At 36.6% G+C, this 24,436-nt stretch overlaps 1 protein-coding gene across 3 annotated transcripts in view; it reads left to right on the top strand.

Annotated features, from left to right (window-relative positions):
- CEP350 (centrosomal protein 350) overlaps nt 1-24,436 on the top strand; it is a 143,416-nt gene that overhangs the window by 10,681 nt on the left and 108,299 nt on the right. For 2 of the 3 annotated variants that reach the window (XM_082612727.1, XM_082612725.1), the window contains exons 2-9: nt 2,732-2,817; nt 3,860-3,906; nt 5,973-6,087; nt 6,928-7,087; nt 9,889-10,511; nt 15,235-15,348; nt 18,477-18,590; nt 23,747-23,893. In XM_082612727.1, coding sequence (XP_082468853.1) covers nt 2,745-2,817; nt 3,860-3,906; nt 5,973-6,087; nt 6,928-7,087; nt 9,889-10,511; nt 15,235-15,348; nt 18,477-18,590; nt 23,747-23,893 — 1,393 coding nt within the window. In that variant the 5' untranslated portion in view covers nt 2,732-2,744. The remainder of the gene's footprint in view (nt 1-2,731; nt 2,818-3,859; nt 3,907-5,972; nt 6,088-6,927; nt 7,088-9,888; nt 10,512-15,234; nt 15,349-18,476; nt 18,591-23,746; nt 23,894-24,436) is intronic. The other variant, XM_082612726.1, reaches the window with a different exon arrangement.

The following is a 24,436-nucleotide window of genomic DNA, read 5'->3' as shown; positions in this document are numbered from 1 at the left end:
GTTTTATGAAGTAGTGTACTTCTCATACATATAAAACACAAGTTGAATCCAGGTACCCTGTTCGAAGCAGTCTACAGGAACCATCTTTTCGCATATGCATTGCCACTAGAGATTGGAATATGCACAGTGTTGGTTACATACAATAAAGTCTGATTAATTAACCTTTATTTTTAATAATTCATATGTCATAGAATACAAATCAATCAGAAAATTACTTTCAGTAAAATTTCGCTACCAGATAACAAAATGCAGTCATTAAGAATCTATATGACAGATACCAAATAATAATTAAGAACCCAATTTTCTTTGCTGAGTTGGACTTAAATAAAATCTTCACTTAATCTTTGGAAGAATAGCTCTTTGTCATTAATTTTTGTTTTTTTTTTTGGAATTTTATTTAATTTTTATGCAGCACGTTCTTATTAATTATCTATTTAATACATATTAGTGTATATATGTCAATCCCAATCTCCCAATTCATTCCACCACCCCCCACCCCTGCTTTCCCCCCTTGGTGTCTGTACATTTGTTCTCTACAATATGATTAGAAAATTTTTTAACTATTGGCATATTTGTTGATTTTAGATTTTCTACTACCCCTGTCTGTTTTTAAAAACCTAGATTGACTTTTCTTAGAGTCATATTGTATTATCTATGAAAATTTGTATTTTTAGAACATTTTTGAAATTTTTTTCTGAGAAATTTATAAACCAGGATTGTTTATTATAGGTGAAAATAACTCCCTTAAAATTAATTATACCTTTAGTTTTACATGTTTGGACTTAGTAGGTAGGCTTTTCCTTTTCTTAAATTAAATTAGGGTCTTTAATATTCACCATATTGAACTGCCTTTACAGACATTGAAGAAAATTATTTTTATCAAATATGACAAAGGTTTAATATATTTATAATGTAAGAACTCAGCAAATCAATAAGAAAAACTTTAATATCCTGGTAGGTAAGTGGGCAAAGGACAAGAAAAGATAATTCACAGATGAAGAACTTAGATTAAGTTCTATGGCGGAATGTTTAGTCCTGCTAGCAATCTAGTAAATTCAAATTAAAGCAACCATATTCTTCCCTAATAGGAATATAATTAATATTCCTTAGTAATCAGCAAAAGTAAAAAGCATAGTTAATATTAAAATATATTAATGAAACTGTTGGGTTCATGTTATTGTAAATTGGAAAACAGTTCAACATTGGATCTCTAGAGTAGCATGTTCTGTACATTCGTTAGTTCAGTTTTAGCACACTTTGTAGATCCTGTTCTAGATAACTGATCCAAATGAGCATTAATGTACACAAATATGTTCATTTCAGTGTTATTTATAATAGAGAAATTGAGACATAATACTGTATTGATAATCTCTTGCTGGCTAACTCCACTTCCAGGATAGTTCACTCATATGGCTGTAGGCAGGAAGCCTCAAGTTTTTTTTTTGCCACATGGACCTCTTCATAGGGCTGCTTGACTGTCCTCATGACATGGCAGCTGGATCCTTAAGAGAGAGGGAGAGAGAACAAGCAGTGCCTTTTATGACTTAGTCTTGAAAGTCACACTGTCACTTCCACCACATTTGATTTGTTAAGAGTGAACCACTAAGTCCAGCCTACATTCAACGAGAGGAAAATTAAGCTCCTCTTCTTTTTTAAAAAATTTTATTTATATTTTATTTATTTATCTACTTTTGGCTGCATTGGTTCTTCGTTGCTACGCACAGTCTTTCTCTAGTTGCGGCGAGTGAGGGCTAGTCTTCGTTGCAGTGTGCAGGCTTCTCATTGCGGTGGCTTCTCTTGTTGTGGAGCACAGGCTCTAGGTGCGCAGGTTTCAGTAGTTGTGGCATGCGGGCTCAGTAGTTGTGGCGCACGGGCTTAGTTGCTCCACGGCATGTGGGATCTTCCTGGACCAGGGCTCAAACCCATGTCCCCTCCATTGGCAGGTGGATTCTTTCTTTTTTTAATTTTTAAAAAATATTTATTTATTTTTGGCTGTGTTGGGTCTTCATTATTGTGTGCAGGCTTTCTCTAGTTGCGGTGAGCGGGGGGGCTACTCTCCGTTGTGGTGCGCGGGCTTCTTGTTGCGGTAGCTTCTCTTGTTGAGGAGCACAGGCTCTAGGCACGCAGGCTTCAGTAGTTGTGGGACGCAGCCTCAGTAGTTGTGGCTTGAGGCCTCTAGAGCGCAGGCTCAGTAGTTGTGGCACATGGGCTAAGTTGCTCTGCGCCGTGTGAGATCTTCCCGGACCAGGGCCCGAATCCATGTCCCCTGCATTGGCAGGCAGGTCCTTAACCACTGGGTCACCAGGGAAGCCCATGATACAATTTTTTTTTTGTGTGTGTGTGGTTCGCGGGCCTCTCACTGTTGGGGCCTCTCCCGTTGCAGAGCACAGGCTCCGGACGCGCAGGCTCAGCGGCCATGGCTCACGGGCACAGCCGCTCTGCGGCATGTGGGATCTTCCCGGACCGGGGCACGAACCCGCATCCCCTGCATCGGCAGGCGGACTCTCAACCACTGCGCCACCAGGGAAGCCCACATGATACAATTTTTAATGGTTTAGTTTTCCAAGTAAAAATAAAGTTATTAGATTATCAGGAACTCTTAAGAAAATACAGATATAACTTTTAGAGATGACAAAATTCTTTTCTGACTTTCATGAAAGGCAAGATAGGGCATTTTCTTTACTAATATTATAATACTGATTTTCAGTGAATGCTGATGATGTGATTGCAGGTAAATTGGCAGGATGAGGAGCAGCAAATCAAAAGAGGTGCCTTTACCAAATCCAAGGAACTCTCAAAGCACGGATACTGTTCAAGGTATGATTTGGTTTTTTTGAAACTGAGCTTAATGATTTGTTTAGGTCATGTGCCTAAAATTCTGGGCTATTCAGTAAATGAAAATTATCCATATGCTTTGATTTATAACAAGTGGATAAATAATTTTTAAAATTCAATTTTGTTTTAAATATACAAGATACCTTATATTCAAAGGCACCCAATAGTAAACTGTTTTGTAAGGGAAAACATCCTTTTTAAAAATGAATCAGTATATGTAAAATTAGTTATATACAATATCTTACAAATTCTGACTTAATGTTAATAAATATCATACAGCTCCCAATATAGTCAGAGACCTGTAGTGCACAGATAACAAAAAGAATAGTCTCATTGAACTCTTTTTTTTTTTTTTTTAAGTGATGCATTGGGGGTAACTTTAATTTAGGGCAGGATATTTTTTGAGGGACGTTGACAAACTGGAGTATATCTGGAGCAAGATTATTGGGTTTGTGAGGGATCTGGATATCACATCACATGAGGGGCATTTGGAGGAGATGAAAATAGTTATCCTAGAGAAGGATGACTCAAGGGAAATATATAGATTTAAGCTCTTTGAAGGGCTGTTATCTGAAAGACTAAATAGATGTTACCTTGTTTCTACTAGTAGATTGAAGTCTGGAGTAGTTTTCCAGTCTTTTCATATCATAATATGAAATGCAGTGCAATACTATATTTTGTATTTGTTCAGCTCATTGGGATAAACTGAGGATACTTTTAAACTGAGGATGCTTATTGTTAGAGATGTCTGATGGAGTGTAGGTGGCGGGGGGGTGTTAGTCCAGTTGTCCTAAGGACTAGTGGGATCAGTGTCTAATACAACTAAACCTTATATTGGGAAGCTCGGCTTTAGAGGATAGGAGAGGAATCATGTTTTGGCTTAATATAATAAAGCACTTGCTGGGGAATAGTTCTGCCTAATAAAGTGATTCTCAAACTTTTGAGTGCATTTGGGACCTATTAAAATGCAGATTCCAAGGTACACTTCAGAGATTCTAATTCAGTAAATATCAATATTGCCCAGCAGATATAACCACACCATGGGATGCACTTTCTCAGACCAAGGCTGCTGTAAGTAATTACAGGTTCCATTTATTTCTTTCTGGTCTAAAATTGATTGCCTGTTATGATTGAATAGATTACAATTTTTTTCTGTAGTGCTTTTTTGATAAGAAAGTAAGGTTAAACATTTCTGTAAGAAGTTATATACTATATGTTACAAAATGAACATTAATGACAACTATTAGACAGTAAAGCAATAATTAAGACACTAAGTATCAGAAACATTAACACTATGGCATATAAAAGATTAAGATAATTTGTACTGTTTATTCTGCTTTAATAAATTTGCTCAATTGGTGTGTTGAGATGAAGATTTAAAGCATAGAATGTATTTGAGAAGGTGGGGCTGTGTCTATGTAAAAGGCTCAGTCAGGAAATGAAAGGAACAGCTTTTCCTTGAGTGGACTGTGAGTTACCTCCTCATTTTTTGTGGCAATAGCAGTCTGTTTTTTCTTAGCACTGCTGAAGAAGCATGATTATGGGCAAATGTTCTCATTTATGTTCTGTCCAATCTTGTCTGGAGTTTAGAAATCCAAATTTGGCAAGTGATACATAGCTTCTTCAAAGAGAGACCTTTTCCTTTTTTCTTTTTCAGGCAAATTACTCTTCTAATATATATTTTGTTTGTTTCCTTTTGTATTCTACCTGAGTTCGAATTATCTATTTCTTTACTGTCTGAATATGGTGTTTTCTGTCCCCTAATCTTTTGGTTTGAAAATCAATCCGGAAAAGGTACTATAACCTAGGTTTGGTCATAATGCAGAGTCAAAATTTTGGCCCCGTGAATACAGCAATCAGTATATATTCTCTCTCTTCTACATGAGTATTGTACATCTACAACATAGGAATAGTTTCTGTCCCCAGTTTAATTTAGAGCTAAACTAATTTAGAGCTGAACTGTTAATAGTTGTTTTCCAAAAAAATTATTGGGCTTTTAAAAAGAATTTTTAGGGATAAGTGGTTCATAATATAAATGGGGGGAAACGTCTGATACAGAACTATTAATATATAAAGGATTATTCCAATCTTGTGAGTACATTGCACTGCAAAAATCTGAAAGAAGATAAATCAGAATTTTACACAAAGTTTCTATCTCTGTGTGGTGGAATTTTGATGATTTTACTTTTATTTTTTTCTGTTTTCTGTTTTTTTCAAGTTTTCTCTTGTAAGCATGTGTGGGGAAAATGCTTTTTAAAATCATTGGTGGTAATATCAAAAGTCGACTTAAATTGTAAAGCGTATGGAAACCTGAATTCTATCTTGTGAATTTTGTCCTTATTGTGAAACTTATTCTGTAGATATAAAACTATAAAACATTGTGGCGGGCTTCCCTGGTGGTGCAGTGGTTAAGAATCCACCTGCCAATGAAAGGGGGCATGGGTTCGAGCCCTAGTCTGGGAAGATCCCACATGCTGCGGAGCAACTAAGCCTGTGCACCACAACTACTGAGCCTGCAAGCCACAACTACTGAAGCCCGTGAGCCTAGAGCCCGTGCTCTGCAACAAGAGAAGCCACTGCAGTGAGAAGCCCATACACCACAACGAAGAGTGGCCCCTGCTCGCTGCAACTAGAGAAAGCCCGTGCGCAGCAGTGAAGAACCAATGCAGCCAAAAACAAAACAAAACAAAAAAGTCGTGGCTCTTTGAATAGTCCTAAATTTTAGTCTAGCTGAATTGTTTTTTCCTCATTTTTGCATGTAAAATGCATAAAATATATAGAAATGCACAAATACGTAGCTTAATGATACACAACATACAATGTCAGAAAATTTACTGCTTTTAAAAAACTCAATGATTAAAAAAATAGGTCAACAGGACAAATAGAAACTCCTTGATGTTCTACAGACTCTTTGATTTTCTTGTCCAGATTTGGGCAGCATTGAGCCAGTTGTTAGTAGAGCTTAAGTAGTAAATAATGGGAAAGCTATTTTTTTTTAATTAAAATAAAGCATTCCTAAGTTTTTTCTACTTTGGAGAAAGGTGTTGGACAGTATAGTTTTAAATAACTAATTAAATTGATGGTAGCTGGTTAATTTACAGGATTAACTGTTTGTTTTGATGGTGTTTAAACTTTAGCTGAGACACATTGAAAACAAATTGGAAGTAACCCCTACGAGTACAGCTGTGTTTGATTCTGTCATGGATACCAAGAAATCTTCTGCAAGTGCTACCAGAAAAATAAGTAGAAAAGGTATGTATGAGGTTAATTCCAAAGATATAAATATATTAAATATGAATTTTGATGTTTTATTTCAACTTAATTTCTTCTTATAGTCCCATGTATTTCCTTGTTCTTTTGTCAGAGACTATATACCTCATCAGCATTTAGTTTTTTTTTCTTTGGTACTGAGTAGTTACGAAGCAGCCTTGTATTCAGTGACTGTAGATGACATTTTCACCATCTTTTGATCAGGGACTTAGCACCACTGCATCACCTTTGATAGTGAGTTTTCATTTGTTGTTAATGAGAATTTGATTTTGAGCCTTTAGGGTTATAATGTCTTTTTTTTTTTAATTCACAGGTATATCACTTTGAAATTTAGTTGACTTAAGATTTATATTTTTTTGTTGGGGTTTAAAATCAAAATTGGAATATCTGTCTTAGAGATACTATCATAAATTGACACAGTGTAAATATTTTCTTTGGTTACCTTTCATATATTTAATTCTGTGGTTGCATAATTAGTGGGATAAACCTGCAGGTTAGTACTTTCCACCGATACTGTGATTCTTTTTTATTAATCTGTGAGTCTTGGGTTTTATCTGATACTTCTTTTTTTGAGTCAGAACTTTTGACAAAAAGGAATTTTTTATGTAGTTTTATTTTGCATTGTTTGCTCAGAATATAGTCTTTCTCTATAAGTTGAGTTACTGTAATAATTTAACCTGAATTTTTCCCTTCTACTTATATAATATCCAACCAGGGATTTCAGAAATAATAGATACCTAAGTTATTTTCTTAAATACTAGCCACATTCAGAGATAGTCGTATTTTATATCATATGTTCTCATAGATTTCTTTTTTCTTCAGATGGTAGATACCTGGATGATTCTTGGGTTAATGCTCCAACCTCCAAATCTTCTAAATCACGAAAAGAGAAATCTCGTAGTCCTCTCAGAGCTACCACCCTGGAGAGTAACGTAAAGAAAATTAATCGTGTGGAATTTCGTGAACCTTTGGTTTCTTACAGGTTAGTGTTTTTTTGTTTGTTTTGTTTTTTTAAAATTATCAAATAGTTAATCTGTAGTATTTATAGTAAGAGTATAGTTTATTTTCTCAGTTTTTCATAGCACTCTGGATCTAGTATTATTACCTTTTTCATTTTCCAAAAAGGTAAAGCAAAATCTTTTATATTATGAAATGCTGACTTTCTGTTCTTTTACAGATGGAATATTTGGGGAGAAGAAGTAGTAATATTTGCTCCAGACCACTGCCACTGTAATAAATATGTTTCCTACAAATGAATTATTCAGTTTCTTTTATCACCTTCTGTATGAAACATTGCCAGATCTGTTTCTACCCCAATTCATTCTCCAGCTTATTTAACCCTTCCTCTGTGCTTCCTCTCTTAGAGCACTTTCATGTTGCATTATATTTTGATTCCATAACTACCCATTACATTAGTTTATCTAAGACTGTAAATCTGTCTTATTCTCAAAGCATTATCTTAATGCCTGTTGTTTACTAAGTATTCTAGATATTTTTTCCAACATTTTATTATGAAAATTTTCATATTCATAGAAAAGTTGAAAGAACTGTATAGTGAATATTTAATGAGTGAGTGATTGAAAGACTGTGTGAAATTACATTTTTTTTTTTTGGTGAGTTGTTCTTCCCTTTTTTAAGATAGAAGCATGGTAGATAACCTACCATTTTATGCTTTATTTTATTCTCTACATGTGCTAATTTTAGACCTGTGAATTGTTGCAGTCTGGTCAAGATAGTGAAAATAATTGAATTTAGTCTTGATCTCTACAGAGAGAAGCTACAGAACTCAGTTCTCAGCCCCCAACTTGTTTAATAGTCAGCCATTCAGAACAGGGTCTAATGTTTTTTGGGTCATGGACCCCAGTGAGAATCTGATGAAAACTGTGGCCTATCTCCTTAGAAAAATGCACACACTCGTGCGCTCAAAATAGATACAAAATTACCATATTATGCTGTAATAGAGTCATGACTCTAAGAATTTTTGTGGCATTTAGAATTTTATGCCTATACATGAAACATTTAGATCAGTACTTACAATGGAACCATTAATGTGAACCACACATATGTAATTTAAAGATTTTTAGTAGTCACATACACACAAAGATGTTTTACATTCTTTTTTGTTTTAAATCTTTAAAATTTGGTATGTAATTTACATTATAGCACATCTCAGTTTGGACTAACCACATTCAAGTGCTCAGTTGCCACATGTGGTAAATGCTACTCTTTCAGACCTTGCAGGTTCAGATGGTTGTTTATCTGCTTTTATAACTTTGTTGGGTAGTTTTTCTTTTTCTTTTCTTTTTTTAAAAATTTTATTTATTTATTTTTTGGCTGCGTTGGGTCTTCGTTGCTTTGCACGGGCTTTCTCTAGTTGCCGCGAGCGGGGACTACTCTTCATTGAGGTGCTCAGGCTTCTCATTGCGGTGTCTTCTCTTGTTGTGGAGCACAGGCTCTAGGCGCGCAGGTCTCAGTAGTTGCAGCATCCAGGCCCTAGAGGGTGTGGGCTTCAGTAGTTGCGAAGCATGGGCTCGGTAGTTGTGGTGCGCGGGCTCAGTAGTTGCAGTGTGCGGGCTCTAGGGCGTGTGGGCTTCAGTAGTTGTGGCATGCAGACTCAGTAGTTGTGGCTCACGGGCTCTAGAGCGTAGGCTCAGTAGCTGTGGTGCATGGGCTTAGTTGCTCCGTGGCATGTGGGATCTTCCCAGACCATGGATCGAACCCGTGTCCCCTGCATTGGCAGACAGATTCTTAACCACTGCGCCACCAGGGAAGTCCCTGGTGGGTAGTTTTTCATGTATTCTTCCTTCTGCTGAGGCTTGTCTTCATTAACCTCCCTTTTAATTAACTGCTCTGTTCCTAAAATATAACTTATTAGAATGATATGTAAAATAAAAATAGTTGTTAAGGAATACTTTTGCTAGTGTTTTTATGAATAGAGAACATGGACTTTGTGATATGTACTTTGGCTGTGTCCAGTCTCCTTTGCTTATTGTGGTGTTTCTAGATATGCTTTACATAATTTGAAGCTGCCAGAAAAGTTTTCTGTGTTTCAGAGAGGTTAAACTTTACTAACCACATTCATTTGGAGGAAAATATTTACTGTACTTCCACTTTATTTCTACTCCCAATCTATTTGCTAATTTGGTACATTATTTAGAAGTTATACATATGAAATGTCAGAATTTGAGAACTTTTTTTTCCTAGTTCTTAAGATTTCATGGAGAAGTAAAATGTACATTTTGGTAATAGTGTCCAGTGAATATGCAAAGTCAGATTGTAATCCTGTTTTCTGGGGTTCTTAAGGAAATCTCTCTATGCATCTTTTGCATATTTCTTATTTTATAACATGCAGATTATGATTTAGATTATTTGCCATAATCTAAACTTTGATACACAGGAGGCACTGAGCATTGAATTTTTTTTTTTTTTTTTTTTTGTGGTACGCGGGCCTCTCACTGTTGTGGCCTCTCCCATTGCGGAGCACAGGCTCTGGACGCGCAGGCTCAGTGGCCATGACTCACGGGCCCAGCTGCTCCGCGGCATGTGGGATCTTCCCGGACCGGGGCACAAACCCATGTCCCCTGCATCGTCAGGCGGACTCTCAACCACTGCGCCACCAGGGAAGCCCTGAATTTTAATAGTAGTAATGGTTATTTTGGTTTTTTTACCTTACTGGAACTTCTAGGTTTTTGGGGTCTCTAATGTTAGCTTAGAGTTCTCTATTCAGTTTGTATGACTGGTTTTTGTACTCTTCATTCAAAGCTAATTATTTTTTAATAACAGGGAAGTCCATGGTACACCGTCCAACATAAGTCCCAGCCATTTAGAGTCAAAGCATATATATTGTGTGGATGTTAATGAAGAGAAGCCTGAGAGGGGGAACCGGATGATATGCAATCTGGAAGATCGGAATATACATTGCTGTGATTTTGAGAGCTCCCAATCATCTGTCGTCAATGATACAGTTGTTAGATTTTTAAATGATCGACCAACAATTGATGCATTGCAAAATTCTGAATGTTTGATTAAGATGGCAGCTCCTATGAGAAGTGATGAAGAAAAGCCTAATAGAGCAAAAGGAAATGAGAACACTTTGAAGGCTTCTGTGTGTAACATGGGCCGTGATGTTGATTCAAAAGTGTTACGGTTAACTGATTCTTCTCCGTCTTCTACTAGTACCTGTAATTCCCAAAGATTAGATATCCTAAAGCGGCGACAACATGATGTTAAATTGGAAAAACTCAAGGAGCGGATTAGGAAACAGTGGGAACACTCAGAAGAAACAAATGACCAGGGCCAGAATCTGGGTCATATTGACCATGCAGTAATGGTTGTTAATGTTGATAGCTCAGTGACAGCAAAGGTCAGGAAAGTGGCAACAGCACCACCTGCTCCAACGTATAAAGGTTTGTAATCAGTCTTTATGTCTTTGTCTTCCTGCCTCCTTGTCTCCCTTTCTCCCTTGGATGTGTTTGAGTAGAGAGGACCATCTTTAGGACAGGGTGTGATTCTCAAATCTAATGCCTTAAAAAATTAATTCAGGATGCATGCTAAAAAGGCAGATTCCTGGACCCTACACTGGATCTAAATCAGAATTTCTGGAGATAGGGTCCAGAATTGGGATTTTTAACAAGTCCCTCGAGGTTCTTATAGTTTGAGAACCACTATATGAACATTTAATAAGTTGAACAAAAGAGAAAATAAAAATTAGTACAACTTTCAGAGAACTGAAAGAATATTGCTCTTATCCTTCCACTGTATTTGGATTGTTATTAGGAATTCTTTCAGAAGTAATGTTTGAAAGATAATTCAGTCAGTGCCAGTTAATACTTGGTTATAGACTATTTTGGCACTGACATTTGGACCCTGTTGTTACCTTAACCTTCGAATTTTGACAGGGGTTTTCTCCATGTTTAAGAAAACAATATTTAAATCAGATTTCCACTGAGAAGATGCTTTTCAGAGAGAATATCTGTTTTTGGCCCAACTCAAGTTTTTATATATGGTGGTTTTTAGGAGTTTGCATTTTTTTGTTCCTGAAACTATTTTCACAGGGTCACCCATATAAAATTTTTAATAAAGAGTTGATTCATTGGTGAGGTTACTCAGTGTTAGACTTTTGTCTTAAAATTCCTGCCATTCTGGCCTTTCTTTTTTTTTTTTTTTTTTTTCTTTTTGCGGTATGCGGGCCTCTCACTGTTGTGGCCTTTCCCGTTGAGGAGCACAGGCTCCGGACGCGCAGGCCCAGCAGCCATGGCTCACGGGCCCAGCCGCTCCGCGGCATATGGGATCCTCCCAGACCGGGGCACGAACCCGCATCCCCTGCATCGGCAGGCGGACTCTCAACCACTGCGCCACCAGGGAGGCCCCTGGCCTTTCTTTTGTGGATATTTTTTCAAGTTCAGTTTTTAGTTTGGATAAATGTATGAAGATCAAAATATAGCCAAGATTTGTTTCTTCTGTTAATTTTAACAGAACAAATTTAACTATCTAAAGTTTGAGCAATACCAGTTTTTTGTGTTGTTTGTTACGTTTTGCTAGTGCTATTCATTGTGAATTAGATAAAAGATAGATAATTAGCAGTTTATTCTACATAATTTGTGATAAAATTGTGGGTAGTTCCCTTAGTAAAATTCTTTCTTATCCTTCTAGTAGTTTGTGTGCCATGTAGTAGTAATTGTCCACACTGTTGACAGAGCAGATAGCAAATGGTGGGGTCAGAATGTTCTTGTTGGTTCTGAGATAGTGATTATCCAAAACTTTGGCAATACTTATATCAGACCCATTAAATACAGATTGTACCTTTAAGGTTTGTTCATTCTAGAAGTCAAAGTTCTGAAATTCCAAAAGTTATTCCACTAAGGCAAAGTCAAGATGGTTGATTTGAATCTATATTTTATTTAATAATTTATAAAAATCTAAAAGTTAAAAAAAGAGGACAACCTTAAATAACCAGAGTGAAAACCTTAAGTGTAACTTCCTTTGAGTTGTGACTGGATTTCGTGTATTCCTTTTACTTACTAATTTTTAACATGTTAATTTTCATATTAAAATGTATTATGAATACAACTTTTGGGAGGCTAACTAATGACAAGTAGTATACATTTCAGAAATCGTAACAGAATATGGTTTCCAGTGTCCTGAGCAATGGATTTATTTTTTCCAACGGTGAAGAACTGGTTTTCTGCCAACTTTTTGTCAGTGTAAATTAAAACCCTCAATATACTGTATTCTAAAGTGACATTTTAATTTCACTTGTTCAAATACATAATAAATTCACTTGGTTCACAATTCGAAAGATGAAAAGGATGTATATTGAAAAGCTCTATCACTCTGGTGCTCCAACCTCCTGGTCCCCTTTCTGGAGGTTACTTGTGTTAACAATTTGTGTAACATTCCAGAGATAATTTTCTCATATACAAATGAGAGAGAGAGGGTGTGTGTGTGTGTTTTCTTTCTCTCTCTCTTTTTTTTTTTTTTTTTTTGCGGTACACGGGCCTCTCACTGTTGTGGCCTCTCCCATTGCGGAGCACAGGCTCCGGACGCGCAGGCTCAGTGGCCATGGCTCACGGGCCCAGCCGCTCCGTGGCACGTGGGATCCTCCCGGACCGGGGCACGAACCCGTGCGTCAGGCGGACTCTCAACCACTGCGCCACCAGAGAAGCCCCTCTTTCTCTTTTTATACAGTTGTTAGCATATGAAACCCCTTCTAAACTTTGTTTTTACATTTTTGTGTGTGTATGTTTAAAGTTTGAAGTAGTGAACACAGTGGTGTGTTTTTTTTTTTTTTTTTTTTCTTTTTGCGGTATGCGGGCCTCTCACTGTTGTGGCCTCTCCCGTTGCGGAGCACAGGCTCCGGATGCGCAGGCCCAGCGGCCATGGCGCACGGGCCCAGCTGCTCCGCGGCATATGGGATCCTCCCAGACCGGGGCACGAACCCGCATCCCCTGCATCGGCAGGCGGACTCTCAACCACTGCGCCACCAGGGAGGCCCCACAGTGGTGTTTATGTGATTCTTCCTTATACTTAGTGGTTTGCATATCTTTTTCTTTCTGGTTTAAATGCCCAAGAAGGTTAAGAGCCTATTTTGATCATCTGTATTTTATTTAGAGCTTAGTACAGTGTCTTGGACACAAGTAAATGCACAGTATAAATTTTATTCTATTCAGTAAATTCAACTAGTAAGAAAAAATGTGCACAAAGAGAATGGAAATAAAAACTGGGAAACAGAAAGAGAAACTGATGTGTAGATATTGAAAGCTTCTTAAAGTTAACTTGTTAGTAAAGATCAAATATAAAGAAAGGCTCCCATAGAAATAAATGTTTCCTAAAGAGTAGAGAAGAAAAAATGATAAGGTTGAATGTAGAGAGATGGAATGAGGGTGAGAAATGTTGGAGGAAGGTAGCTTTACAAGGAATTTCCACACTTTCTTGTTACAAACTGGTTTGCAATAGACTGAACACTATGTTTATAAACATTTTCCTTATATAGCTATAGGCATAATTGTGTGTGCCCCATGCTACAAATGTCAGGTAAAATAAAGCTTATGCTGTTGTTCCTAAGAGCTGAATAGATTATTTTTTATTAGACATGTAATTAATTTACCAGTACATTTTATCTAACACTTCTAAAGTACTTTTACCAATTTTTGACTCCATTCTTTATATTGATTTAATTTTACAAAATATTTAATGGTGATTCTTTGGTAAGTGGAGCCCATTTGAAAATGTAAATCTTTTTATTACTACTCTGGTTATCCATATTTGATACTTTATTATTATTTTTTTTGCAAAATAACATTCTAAGTTCTGTATATTTCTTAAAAGAGTAGTGATAAATTTGAAGTAGGAAATTAGAATGATTTCTAGGAAATAGCACATGTGTAATGTTTGTTGAGAAATTGAACAGGTATGTTTTAAAGAACTGTTTTCCACACTTTGGCTGCATTTTGCCTATGTAGACAGCAGCTTGTCCATTTGTTCAGCCATAGGCAAAATCAGACAGATGATAGCAATTAATGCCTGTATTCAAAGAAAAGGAGAATGAGTAGCATTGTCTCTCTTTTAGTCTTGAGAAGGGTAGTTTGTAGCTCTGATATCCATAATTTATGATTGCCATTCTTTTATCATTTAGTGCATCTCCATTTCTAGTCTTTTTGAACAAATGTATATTGCTTTGTCTCACTGAAGCTTACTTCTTCCAAACAGTATTTGTTAACATATTATGTGGTAGCTAATGATGGATTCCTCTTTTGAAAGCTTATAAACCATTTCAACATCATTAGTTATTAGGGATACATAAATCAAAACCACGGTGAGATACCATTTCACACCTACTAGGGTGGCGCTAATAAAAAAGACAGACAATAACACATGTTGGTAAGGATATGGAGAAATTGGAACCCTCATACATTGCTAGTGAGAATGTAAAATGGTGCAGCTGCTTTAGAAAGCAGTTTGGCAGTTCCTCAAAAAGTTCAACATAGTTACCATATGACCCAGAAATTCCACTCCTAGGTATAATACCCAAGGGAATTGAAAACATATATATATATACATACACACACACACACACACACGTGCATGAATGTTTATAGCGACATTATTCATAATAGCTGAAAAGTAGAAACAACCCAAATGTTCATCAGCTGATGAATGGATAAGCAAATGTTGGTATATCTGTACAATGGAATATCATTCAACAATAAAAGAAATAAAGCTTCTATATGTGTTATAAGGTGGATGAGCTTTGAAAACAAAATGCTAAGTGAAAGAAACCAGACACAAAAGACCACATATTGTGTGATTCTATTTTTATGAAATGTCCAGAACAAGCAAATCCATAAAGATAGAAAATAGATTAGTAGTTGCCAGGGAATAGAGGGAATGGTGTGGGGAGTGACTGCTAATGGGCACAGGGTTACTTTGCAGGGTGATGAAATGCTCTGGAATTAGATAGTGGTGATAGTTGTATAACTTTCTGAATATCCTAAAAACCAGGGAGCTGTACACTTTAAAAGAGTGAATTTTACAGTTTATTAATTTTATCTCACTTATAAAAGAATATAACAAACAAAACTTTTAATGCACCTTTAATGAGAATGTTCTGTATTGTTGGTTATATATTAGGCTTCAATCCTTCAGAGACCAAGATTCGAACACCTGATGGGAAAGTGTGGCAGGAGGCTGAGTTTCAGAACATGAGTAGAGAACTGTATCGTGACATAGCACTTCACTTTGCAGGTGAGTGTAGAGTGTTCCTAGGTTTTGAGTGTTTTATCATGCATACTGTCTAACGTGCAATACTTAAACATAAAGTTGTCACCAAACTGAAGATATTTCCCTTTTCTAACTGCATGATGTACTAAAGTAGTGATGGTGTCCGTTGTAAGGCTCTTGTAGCCTCTGGGCTCTGCTCCAGGGTTAAAATTAGCATACATAGCTGATGAGGCAGGAACTAGGCTATTTTTAAACTAAGGGTCTTTCTGAGCTGGACTTGTCTGATGTGAAGAAAACATAGTAGAGTCTAGTTGTAGTTTACTTCTACTAGACCTCTGAGATCTTTGAAATGGTCAGTAATTTGGCAGGCAGCAGATAAGATAACTAACATGAAGGCAAAATGCAGGAAGAGAAATGAACATTATAGGAAGGGAATAGTGTTAGAGGATTGGAAGGAGGAACTTATGGAAGATTGGAAGAGGGAAATAGGAAGGTCATACTCATAATGTTACTACTGTTGAACACCTTGTATGATTCTGGGCAAGATGCTACTGGGTACTTAATCTTCTGAATGTTTTACGGTTGAGGAAATGTAGGCCCAAAGAGTCATTTTCCTGAGGTTGCATAAAGTTAGGAATTGAAGCCGAGGTTCAAAACCAAGTCTGTCTGACTCTAAAGCCTGAGAATTTTCTAGTAAGCCCCAGTGGAGATTTTGCTAATAAATACTGTGTCATTAGCTGTCCAGTCCAATTTTCCTACTGTTACTGTTGGAACACTATTTTCAGAAATTTTTTCCCATGTGGAGAGGAAATATAATGGTTAAGAGCAAAGATTTTGGAATCAGTTTACAAGGGTTGAAATTCTGGCTCTGCCACATATTAGCTATTTATACTATCTATGTTACCTAACCTCTCTTCCTTGGTTTTCTCATCTGTAAAATAGGAATAATAACTATATACTTCATAGAAAAGTATCATTATAGACTAGTGGAATGATGTATGTCAAAAAACTCTCTAAGAGATCTGTGTATTATAATCTGCCTTCTCTTTTGATATGGTGGGTGAACTCTGCCTGGGCTCCTATCTTAAACAAACAAACCCATCTACTTGTGTTTTATATTCCATTTGCTCTTGTGTATTGAAGGACATTACTTCAGCCTTGTTTTCTTTCCTTTGCATCATCAAGTTCTCCCTCTCTATGAGGTCATACCCATCAACACACTGTTTGATAACATGCTGTTACCTCAACCATCATAAAAGAACCCCTCTTTTGGCCCTATTCTGTTTAGCAACTACTTTGTTTCTCTTCTTTTACTTACAGCAGAACTTCAGCAAGTTGCCTTATCTTCATTGTCTCCAATTTTTCCCCTCTGTTTTACTCTTGAAACCTTTCTGTTAGGGTTTTGCTCCTACATGTCTGTGGACTGCTGTTCTCAAGGTCATCAATGGCTTCCACACTTCCACACTGCTAAATCCAATGTTTAATTCACATTTGTCATCCTACATAATCTCTCAGCATCATTGGACATCACTGATCACTTCTTCCTTGAAATTCTTCACTTGGCATCTGTCTAGGATACCGTAAGTATTTTTAGTTTTCCTCCTAAGTCTAGTTGCTCCTTTTCAGTTGTTTTTTTCCTAATCGACTCTGTGATCTCTGAACATCAGCATGTCCTGGTCTCAGTGCTTGGATCTGTGCTTCTCTTTTCTTTATTTTTCTTTTTCTTTTCTCTTCTTTACTCCTCCACCCCTTTCTTTTTCCTTTTTTGTTTTTAAAATTTTTGTTTATCTATATACACACTCGGCAAGCTCATGTAGTCTCAGGACTTTAAATATGCTCTGTTGCTGATGATTCCCAAGTTTATGTCTCTGGCCAGACTTCTCTGAGCTCAGGTTGATATCCAGCTGCTAACTCTGCACCTTCCCCTGGATGCATAATAGATTTCTTAAGCTTGATATATCCAAAAATGGAGCTCGCTAACTAACTAAACGGGGTCATGGTACACCCCTTAAACTTATTCCTGTGGTAGTCTCTCCATTTTAGTTAATCTTATCTTTCTAATTGTTCAGGTCCCAGATCTTGAGTCATCCTTGATCACTCTATTTCTCTCACACCTTATATCTGACATTGTCTGAAATGTAACCACTTTCCCCTACCACCTAGGTCTAAGCCCTCCACCATTAGTCTCTTGGTTGGATTACTGCAGTAGCTTTCTAACTGGTTACCCTGCTTCTGCCCTTCTTCTAATGGGTCTGCTTTCATCGCAGCTGTGAGAGTAACCTTGTTAAAATTTAAGTCATATCACTCCTTTGCTCAAAAATTTCTTATCTTATTCTTGAGTAAAACCTGAAGTTCTTACAATGAGCTATAAAGCCCTACATGATCTTGCCCTCGGTTATGTCTCTTGACCCTAGTTCTTACTACTCTTCTCTTTGTTCACTTCATTCACACTGGCTTCCTTGCTGTTTCTTAGACACTAAGTATGCTCCTGCCTCAGGGCCTTTGACTCACATTTACTTCTTCTTTGCCCAGAAGGCAGAGCTCTATATGTATTTTAAAGTACATTTATCCAGATCTGTGATTGAGATTAATTTTCAAATTTATATGTTCAGTTTATTTCCCCAGATTGGAATTTAAAAATTAGTGAGTAGTAACTTATGTGTGTGTGTGTGTGAAATACCTTGACATATTTCACTAGCATAATCATAAAAGGGCTTAATTTTGGAATATTGAGTATTTTATAAAGTTTTACTCTAGAAGGTCATGAATGTCTCAGTTAAATAGGAATTTTTAAATGAAAAGGAGTCTGTGAAAGTGCTCACCTCTGAGATTCTATAAATGCTGTGATCTAGCTTGGAAAGCATTACTGTTGCAGCATCTTCTAGTTTGTGAAAGCGAGGTGCATTTCTCAAGGGTTTCCTGAAAAAAATAACAAAGAAGTGGAACCTAACAGTGGAGTAATGGTGATCTCTAGACTTTGCTGTAAGAGGACTTGGCATTGTAGCCTTTGGGTCAAAGAAATAGCATCAGTGAAGGTTTCTCTCTCTCTGCCTGAATCATCTACTTTATACGGATTTTTCATACTGGGAGGGAGGATGAGTGGATAGGTAGCAATCATTAAAATATTTGCTATATATGTTTCTGCTTTTCAGGTGATAGCTCCATGAAAGAAAAACCTGCTGAAAAAAGTAAAGAGAAGAAAGTGGTCAAGCCAGTACGAAAAGTCCAAAAGGTAGCACAGTTATCAAGTCCAGAATGCAAAACAGGTTGGTTTTCTCAATATCAGGCCCATCCTAAAGTTACATATCAGTGAAATGGCATCTGCACGGAAATGAATGTTCTCATTATTCGACACATGCAAAAATTCAGTATATTTTATGTATCATTATTTTGTATATGTGTGTTTGATTGAGGTATAATTGACATAGAGTAAGTTATACATATTTAGAATGTATAGTTTGATAAATCTTCATGTTTGTGTATACTCATCAAACCATATATTCACCATGATACTGAACAATGCCCCCCTCCAATTTTTTTCTATCATTATTTTTAATAGAAATTAACCAGATGAAAGGTAATGATTTTTATGTAGTGAACTTCTATATACGAAGGGATGGCTTATGACTGCAGCTAAGTTCCTTCACTCATTCTCATAAGAGAATAAATGTTGCACAAGAAAAGTCTGGCAGTCCATGCTAGTAGTGATCAGGCTGGACTCTGAATAAATCAAGAAGGGGGAAAAAGAGAATTCCCTAGTTCCATAGTGATTAACATTTCAGGCTTGATCCAGATTGCCTGGGATTTATAACCTGACTCTGTCATGTCTAGCTTTGTTCCTTTGGTAAATAAGTTAATTTTGATGTCCTTTGGTTTCCCCATATGTAACTGGAAAAGCTTTAGTTACTTCTCTCATAGGTTGTTGTGAGAACTAAAATAGTTAATACCAAAAGTACTCAATATAGTACCTGACACATGGTAAGCACTCAATTGTTAGGTGTAATTCCACTACTACTGATTATTATTATTTCTAGCTATATTGAAAATGGCTATTTAGTATGTCATATTTAAGTCAATGAGTAATTTGGGTCAAGAGAAAGTGGAGAAAGTTGGGAACTTGTCACTTTCAGTTTGGAGACATTCAAACATTCATTCATTATGCAAATATTTTTGAGCACTTGCTATATGTGAGGCACTGGGGTATTCTAAGCTTAGGCAATACAGTGGTAAGGAGGATGCACATAGCCCCTGCCCTCTTGGAACTTATAATCTTGTCAGGAAAAGAGTAGATATGTAGTTAAGAGTAATGAATGTAAGATAGGGAACTTATGAAGTCTCATGGGAACATGGAATAGGAGTGACGGGGCACTGGTTTCTGACCAGGGGCTTGTTTTTCTGGTCATAGACTAATCAGAAGAGTGGCAAATAACTTACTTTGTGGCACCCATTGTTAACTGTAGATGTCATACAAGAATGACGCTGGCTGTATACAAATAAAAAAATAAAAATTTATAGGAACATGAATTATCTGAATGTAAACACTGATTCTTACATTAAAAAATATAACAAAGTATTTTTCATGTGATATTAGTTGTCAGGGGCATAGTTTGAAATGAAGCACTGGGACCACTATAACTTACAAATACTGATCTTGGATTGTATTTATCCAGTTTTGTGGTGGGCTAATTCCCATGTGTGTACTGTGGCAGTGACCAAGACAGAGAGTCATTAAACTGTATTAAAGCTGAATTAAGAGTTTATCTATAGTGAAAGTCCTCTTTTTCTACCAATGACTGCATGAGACTATTCCAGAAAGCCAGAATTCAGAAATAACCACCCAGCATATTTGGAAGCCAACATTTATAAATAACTGCCCAGTATATTTGTGGTTGCTTGCTCTTGATTCAGAAAATTAAACTGAAATTGAAGAGAAGCCTGCTCTCTCATTTTGCTTAAGAACATAAAGTTTCTTTTTTTTTTTTGCAAAATGAAACAAAAGTTTATTTTCTGCAATACTTTCTGTAAATTACAAAGGCAAAATGCTAAACTACAGCATGTAACTTTTCAATATTTAACCAGAGCACTTGTAATAAATATGCATCCTGAAACAAGATAAAAGGCTACACTTTGTCAGGCGTCCTACCCTCCCAGCATTTCTGCTGCGGGGTGGGGGGGGGCGGGGGGGGCGGGCAGGGGTGGTTTTGTGTTTTCTTAAGTGCTGTGAGGGAAAGTCCTTTCACATAAAGTTTCTGTATAAATAGATTGAGCAATAGACTTAAAACCTTTTAAATGTTTTAGATAGACCGATTAAGGTTAATAACAAGGTACAAAAACATTTCTAAAGTAAATAGCACACATTTATAATTCACGTTTTTTAATAATAGATGTTTTCATTAAATGTATACTTCCATTTAAACTTTCAAATGAAACTCTAAATGGTATTTTTTTAAAATTATAAATCAATAAAATAGTATCACAGAAAGCTTGGAACATAGAAGAAGACAGATTAAAAACCACTGCCCTTATGTAAACAAAGTACTAGTATTATTTTGTGTATTTCCTTACAGTCATTTAAAGATCAGTAGTAGGTGATTGTTGCCATTGTATCCATAAAATTTTATCTTTTTCTCTTAGCATCTTATGACAAGAACATTTCTGTTATTTTCTTATAGAAATTGTAATTTGAAATGGCCACACAGTACTCCTTCTAATAGAAACATAGTTTAACTATCTACCATTCAATATTTAGGCTACTTCTGATATTATAAAAAATTATACAGTGAACATTTTCATTTATTTTTTTTCTTTCTGTTGGATACATTTCTATTACTTGGATTATTTGATCAAGGAAAATGGGCACTTTGACATATAATACTATTTTTTCTTTTTTTTAGAGAAACTATATCCATTGATATTTCAACAAGCATGGTATAAGTATGATTTTTATAAGAGTGATTTTTATTGTAATTTTACCAGCTTTGGCTATGAATATAAAAGTATTTTCTTCTAATTTAATTAGGTTTAAAGTGCTACTTCATTATTTTCATTTCCATTACATTTCTTATATTGCTTTGCATTTAAACACTTTTACATATTTATTTCAGTTTTTTAAAATGGTTTCTATTTTGTAAATGGTCTTTCACGTCATTTTTTTTTTTTTTTTTTTTTTTTTTTTTTTTTTTTTTTCTTTTTGCGGTATGCGGGCCTCTCACTGTTGTGGCCTTCCCCGTTGCGGAGCACAGGCTCCGGATGCGCAGGCCCAGCGGCCATGGCTCACGGGCCCAGCCGCTCCGCGGCATATGGGATCCTCCCAGACCGGGGCACGAACCCGTATCCCCTGCATCGGCAGGCGGACTCTCAACCACTGCGCCACCAGGGAGGCCCCCATTTTTTGTTTTTTATGTTACCATCTGTTTTGAAATAATGGTCTAATGTTAATTTTTTTACAGTCTGAAGCTAATAAATGAAATTTTTTTTCTCTTGGTAAACAGCTGTATTGAAATATACTTTTATTTTTATGAAGTTTTATAATGAGGGCAATTTAAAGTGTTGATGATATTTGCTTTTTTTTTTTTTTTTTTTTTTTTTTTGCGGTATGCGGGCCTCTCACTGCTGCGGCCTCCCCCGCCGCGGAGCACAGGCTCCGGACGCGCAGGCCCAGCGGCCATGGCTCACGGGCCCAGCCGCTCCGCGGCACACGGGATCCTCCCAGACCGGGGCACGAACCCGTATCCCCTGCATCGGCAGGCGGACCCTCAACCACTGCGCCACCAGGGAGGCCCGATATTTGCTTTTTGAATGTCATTGTTTTATGCATTAAAAAGTAGTTTTGTTATATATCTGTAAAATATAATGTGAAATTCCCTGTAATACCATCCCCTTCAAAGGTAATCACTGTTAACTATTTGTTATACGTTTCTTTAAATTTTTTTTCTATGCTTAGCTTAAGTCATTTGTTCATTCAGCAGACATTTAGCAGACACATTTTACTATGTGTCAGGTACTGTGCTAGTTTTGGTAAACCAAACACTTATAGTTAAGACATATTTTTGTTCTGTGCCAAATTGTTAGATTCAGTGCCCTGGTTCTTGAGGTTTCAGAAATCATTAGTATTTAGTACTTAACTTTCAAAGCATTTTACGCTTATATTTGAGGTGTGTGGGTAAGTCAAGATTTAAATGAACTGTTCATTAATTTTGGGGACTTAAGTTTAAAAATAAAATTAGATTGTAAACCTTTTGACTTTGGTGTAAGATAAGCAAAAGATTAATTACAAATATGTGTTGAGTAAGATGTACTTTTTTTTTTTACATCTTTATTGGAGTATAATTGCTTTACAGTGCTGTGTTAGTTTCTGCTATATAACAAAGTGAATCAGCTATATGTATACATATATCCCCATATCACCTCCCTCTTGAGCCTCCCCTATCCCACCCCTCTAGGTGGTCACAAAGCACCGAGCTGATCTCCTTGTGCTATACAGCTGCTTCCCACTAGCTATCTGTTTTACGTTTGGTAGTGTATATATGTCAGTGCTACTCTCTTATTTCGTCCCAGCTTCCCCCCCGGCCCCATATCCTCAAGTCCATTCTCTACGTCTGTGTCTTTATTTCCGTCCTGCCCCCAGGTTCATCAGAACCTTTTTTTTTTTAGATTCCATATATATGTATTAGCGTATGGTATTTGTTTTTCTCTTTCTGACTTACTTCACTCTGTGTAACAGACTTTAGGTCCATCTACCTCACTATAAATAATTCAATTTCACTTCTTTTTATGGCTGAGTAATATTCCATTGTATATATGTGCCACATCTTCTTTATCCATTCACCTGATGATGGACACTTAAGTTGTTTCCATCTCCAGGCTATTGTAAATAGAACTGCAATGAACATTTTGGTACATGACTCTTTTTGAATTATGGTTTTCTCAGGATATATGCCCAGTAGTGGGATTGCTGTGTCGTATGATAGCTCTATTTTTAGTTTTTTTTGTTTTGTTTTTTTTTTTTTTTGCGGTACGTGGGCCTCTCACTGTTGTGGCCTCTGCCATTGCGGAGCACAGGCTCCGGACATGCAGGCTCAGCGGCCATGGCTCACGGGCCCAGCTGCTCCGCGGCATGTGGGATCTTCCCAGACTGGGGCACGAACCCGCGTCCCCTGCATCGGCAGGTGGACTCTCAACCACCGCGCCACCAGGGAAGCCCTATTTTTAGTCTTTTAAGGAACCTCCATACTGTTCTCCACAGTGGCTGTATCAATTTACATTCCCACCAACAGTACAAGAGGGTTCCCTTTTCTCCACACCCTCTCCAGCATTTATTGTTTGGAGATTTTTTAAGATGTACTTCTGAGAGCTAAAATTTAAGTTGCATATTCAATCCAATATATATATATATATATTTCTTTCTTTTTTTTTTTTTTAGGTAGCACTCATCTGATAAGTACATCTTCTTGGCGAGATGGACAAAAATTAGTAAAGAAAATTCTGGGACCTGCACCTAGAATAGAGCAAAAAGAGCGAAGAATAGCATCAAGTGACAGAAGTGGAAGAGAAAGAACTACTAAATCTGGTGAGTAATTAAATTAGTAAATTAAATTACTCAACCATTAAAATTGTTGAGCAAAACAATTAAAAATTGCTTGTGTAAGTACTTTGAGAGGTGAAAATACTCTTTTAAGAATGCTCTTAAGATTTTGCATTATAATTGTGAATGTAGCTCAAAAAAGAGGAAATTGGGCTTGTCTGTGGATAATTTCCATATATAGATGTTATGATGATCTTTATTAAGAATTCTGTTTGTGTTATATTAATTACATTTAGCTGTCATTATGAATAAATAGCAAAGCATCATGTAATCAAATCTTATTAGACCTTTAGAGAATCAAATCCAATCTGTCTTATCTCCACAGACATAAACACAGGTAGACATTCACAAGGTTGGATTTTTTTTTGTTGTTTGACAGATTAGGAAACAGGCCCTGAGAGAGAAGTGAGTTTTCTCAAGGGTATATACAGTCAGTGGGTGACAAAATCTGATCTAGATCCACAGGTCTTTAGTTTGACCCTCAAGTCCTTTGCTGTTTTCTTTTTGAATCATCTTGAGTGCCATTTG

Source organism: Mesoplodon mirus (genome assembly GCF_964341445.2).
Source record: "Mesoplodon mirus genome assembly, chromosome: 3".
NCBI classification, from domain to species: Eukaryota; Metazoa; Chordata; class Mammalia; order Artiodactyla; family Ziphiidae; genus Mesoplodon; species Mesoplodon mirus.
Note: the sequence above shows the minus strand (reverse complement) of the source record. Positions and strands in the feature narration are given on the sequence as shown.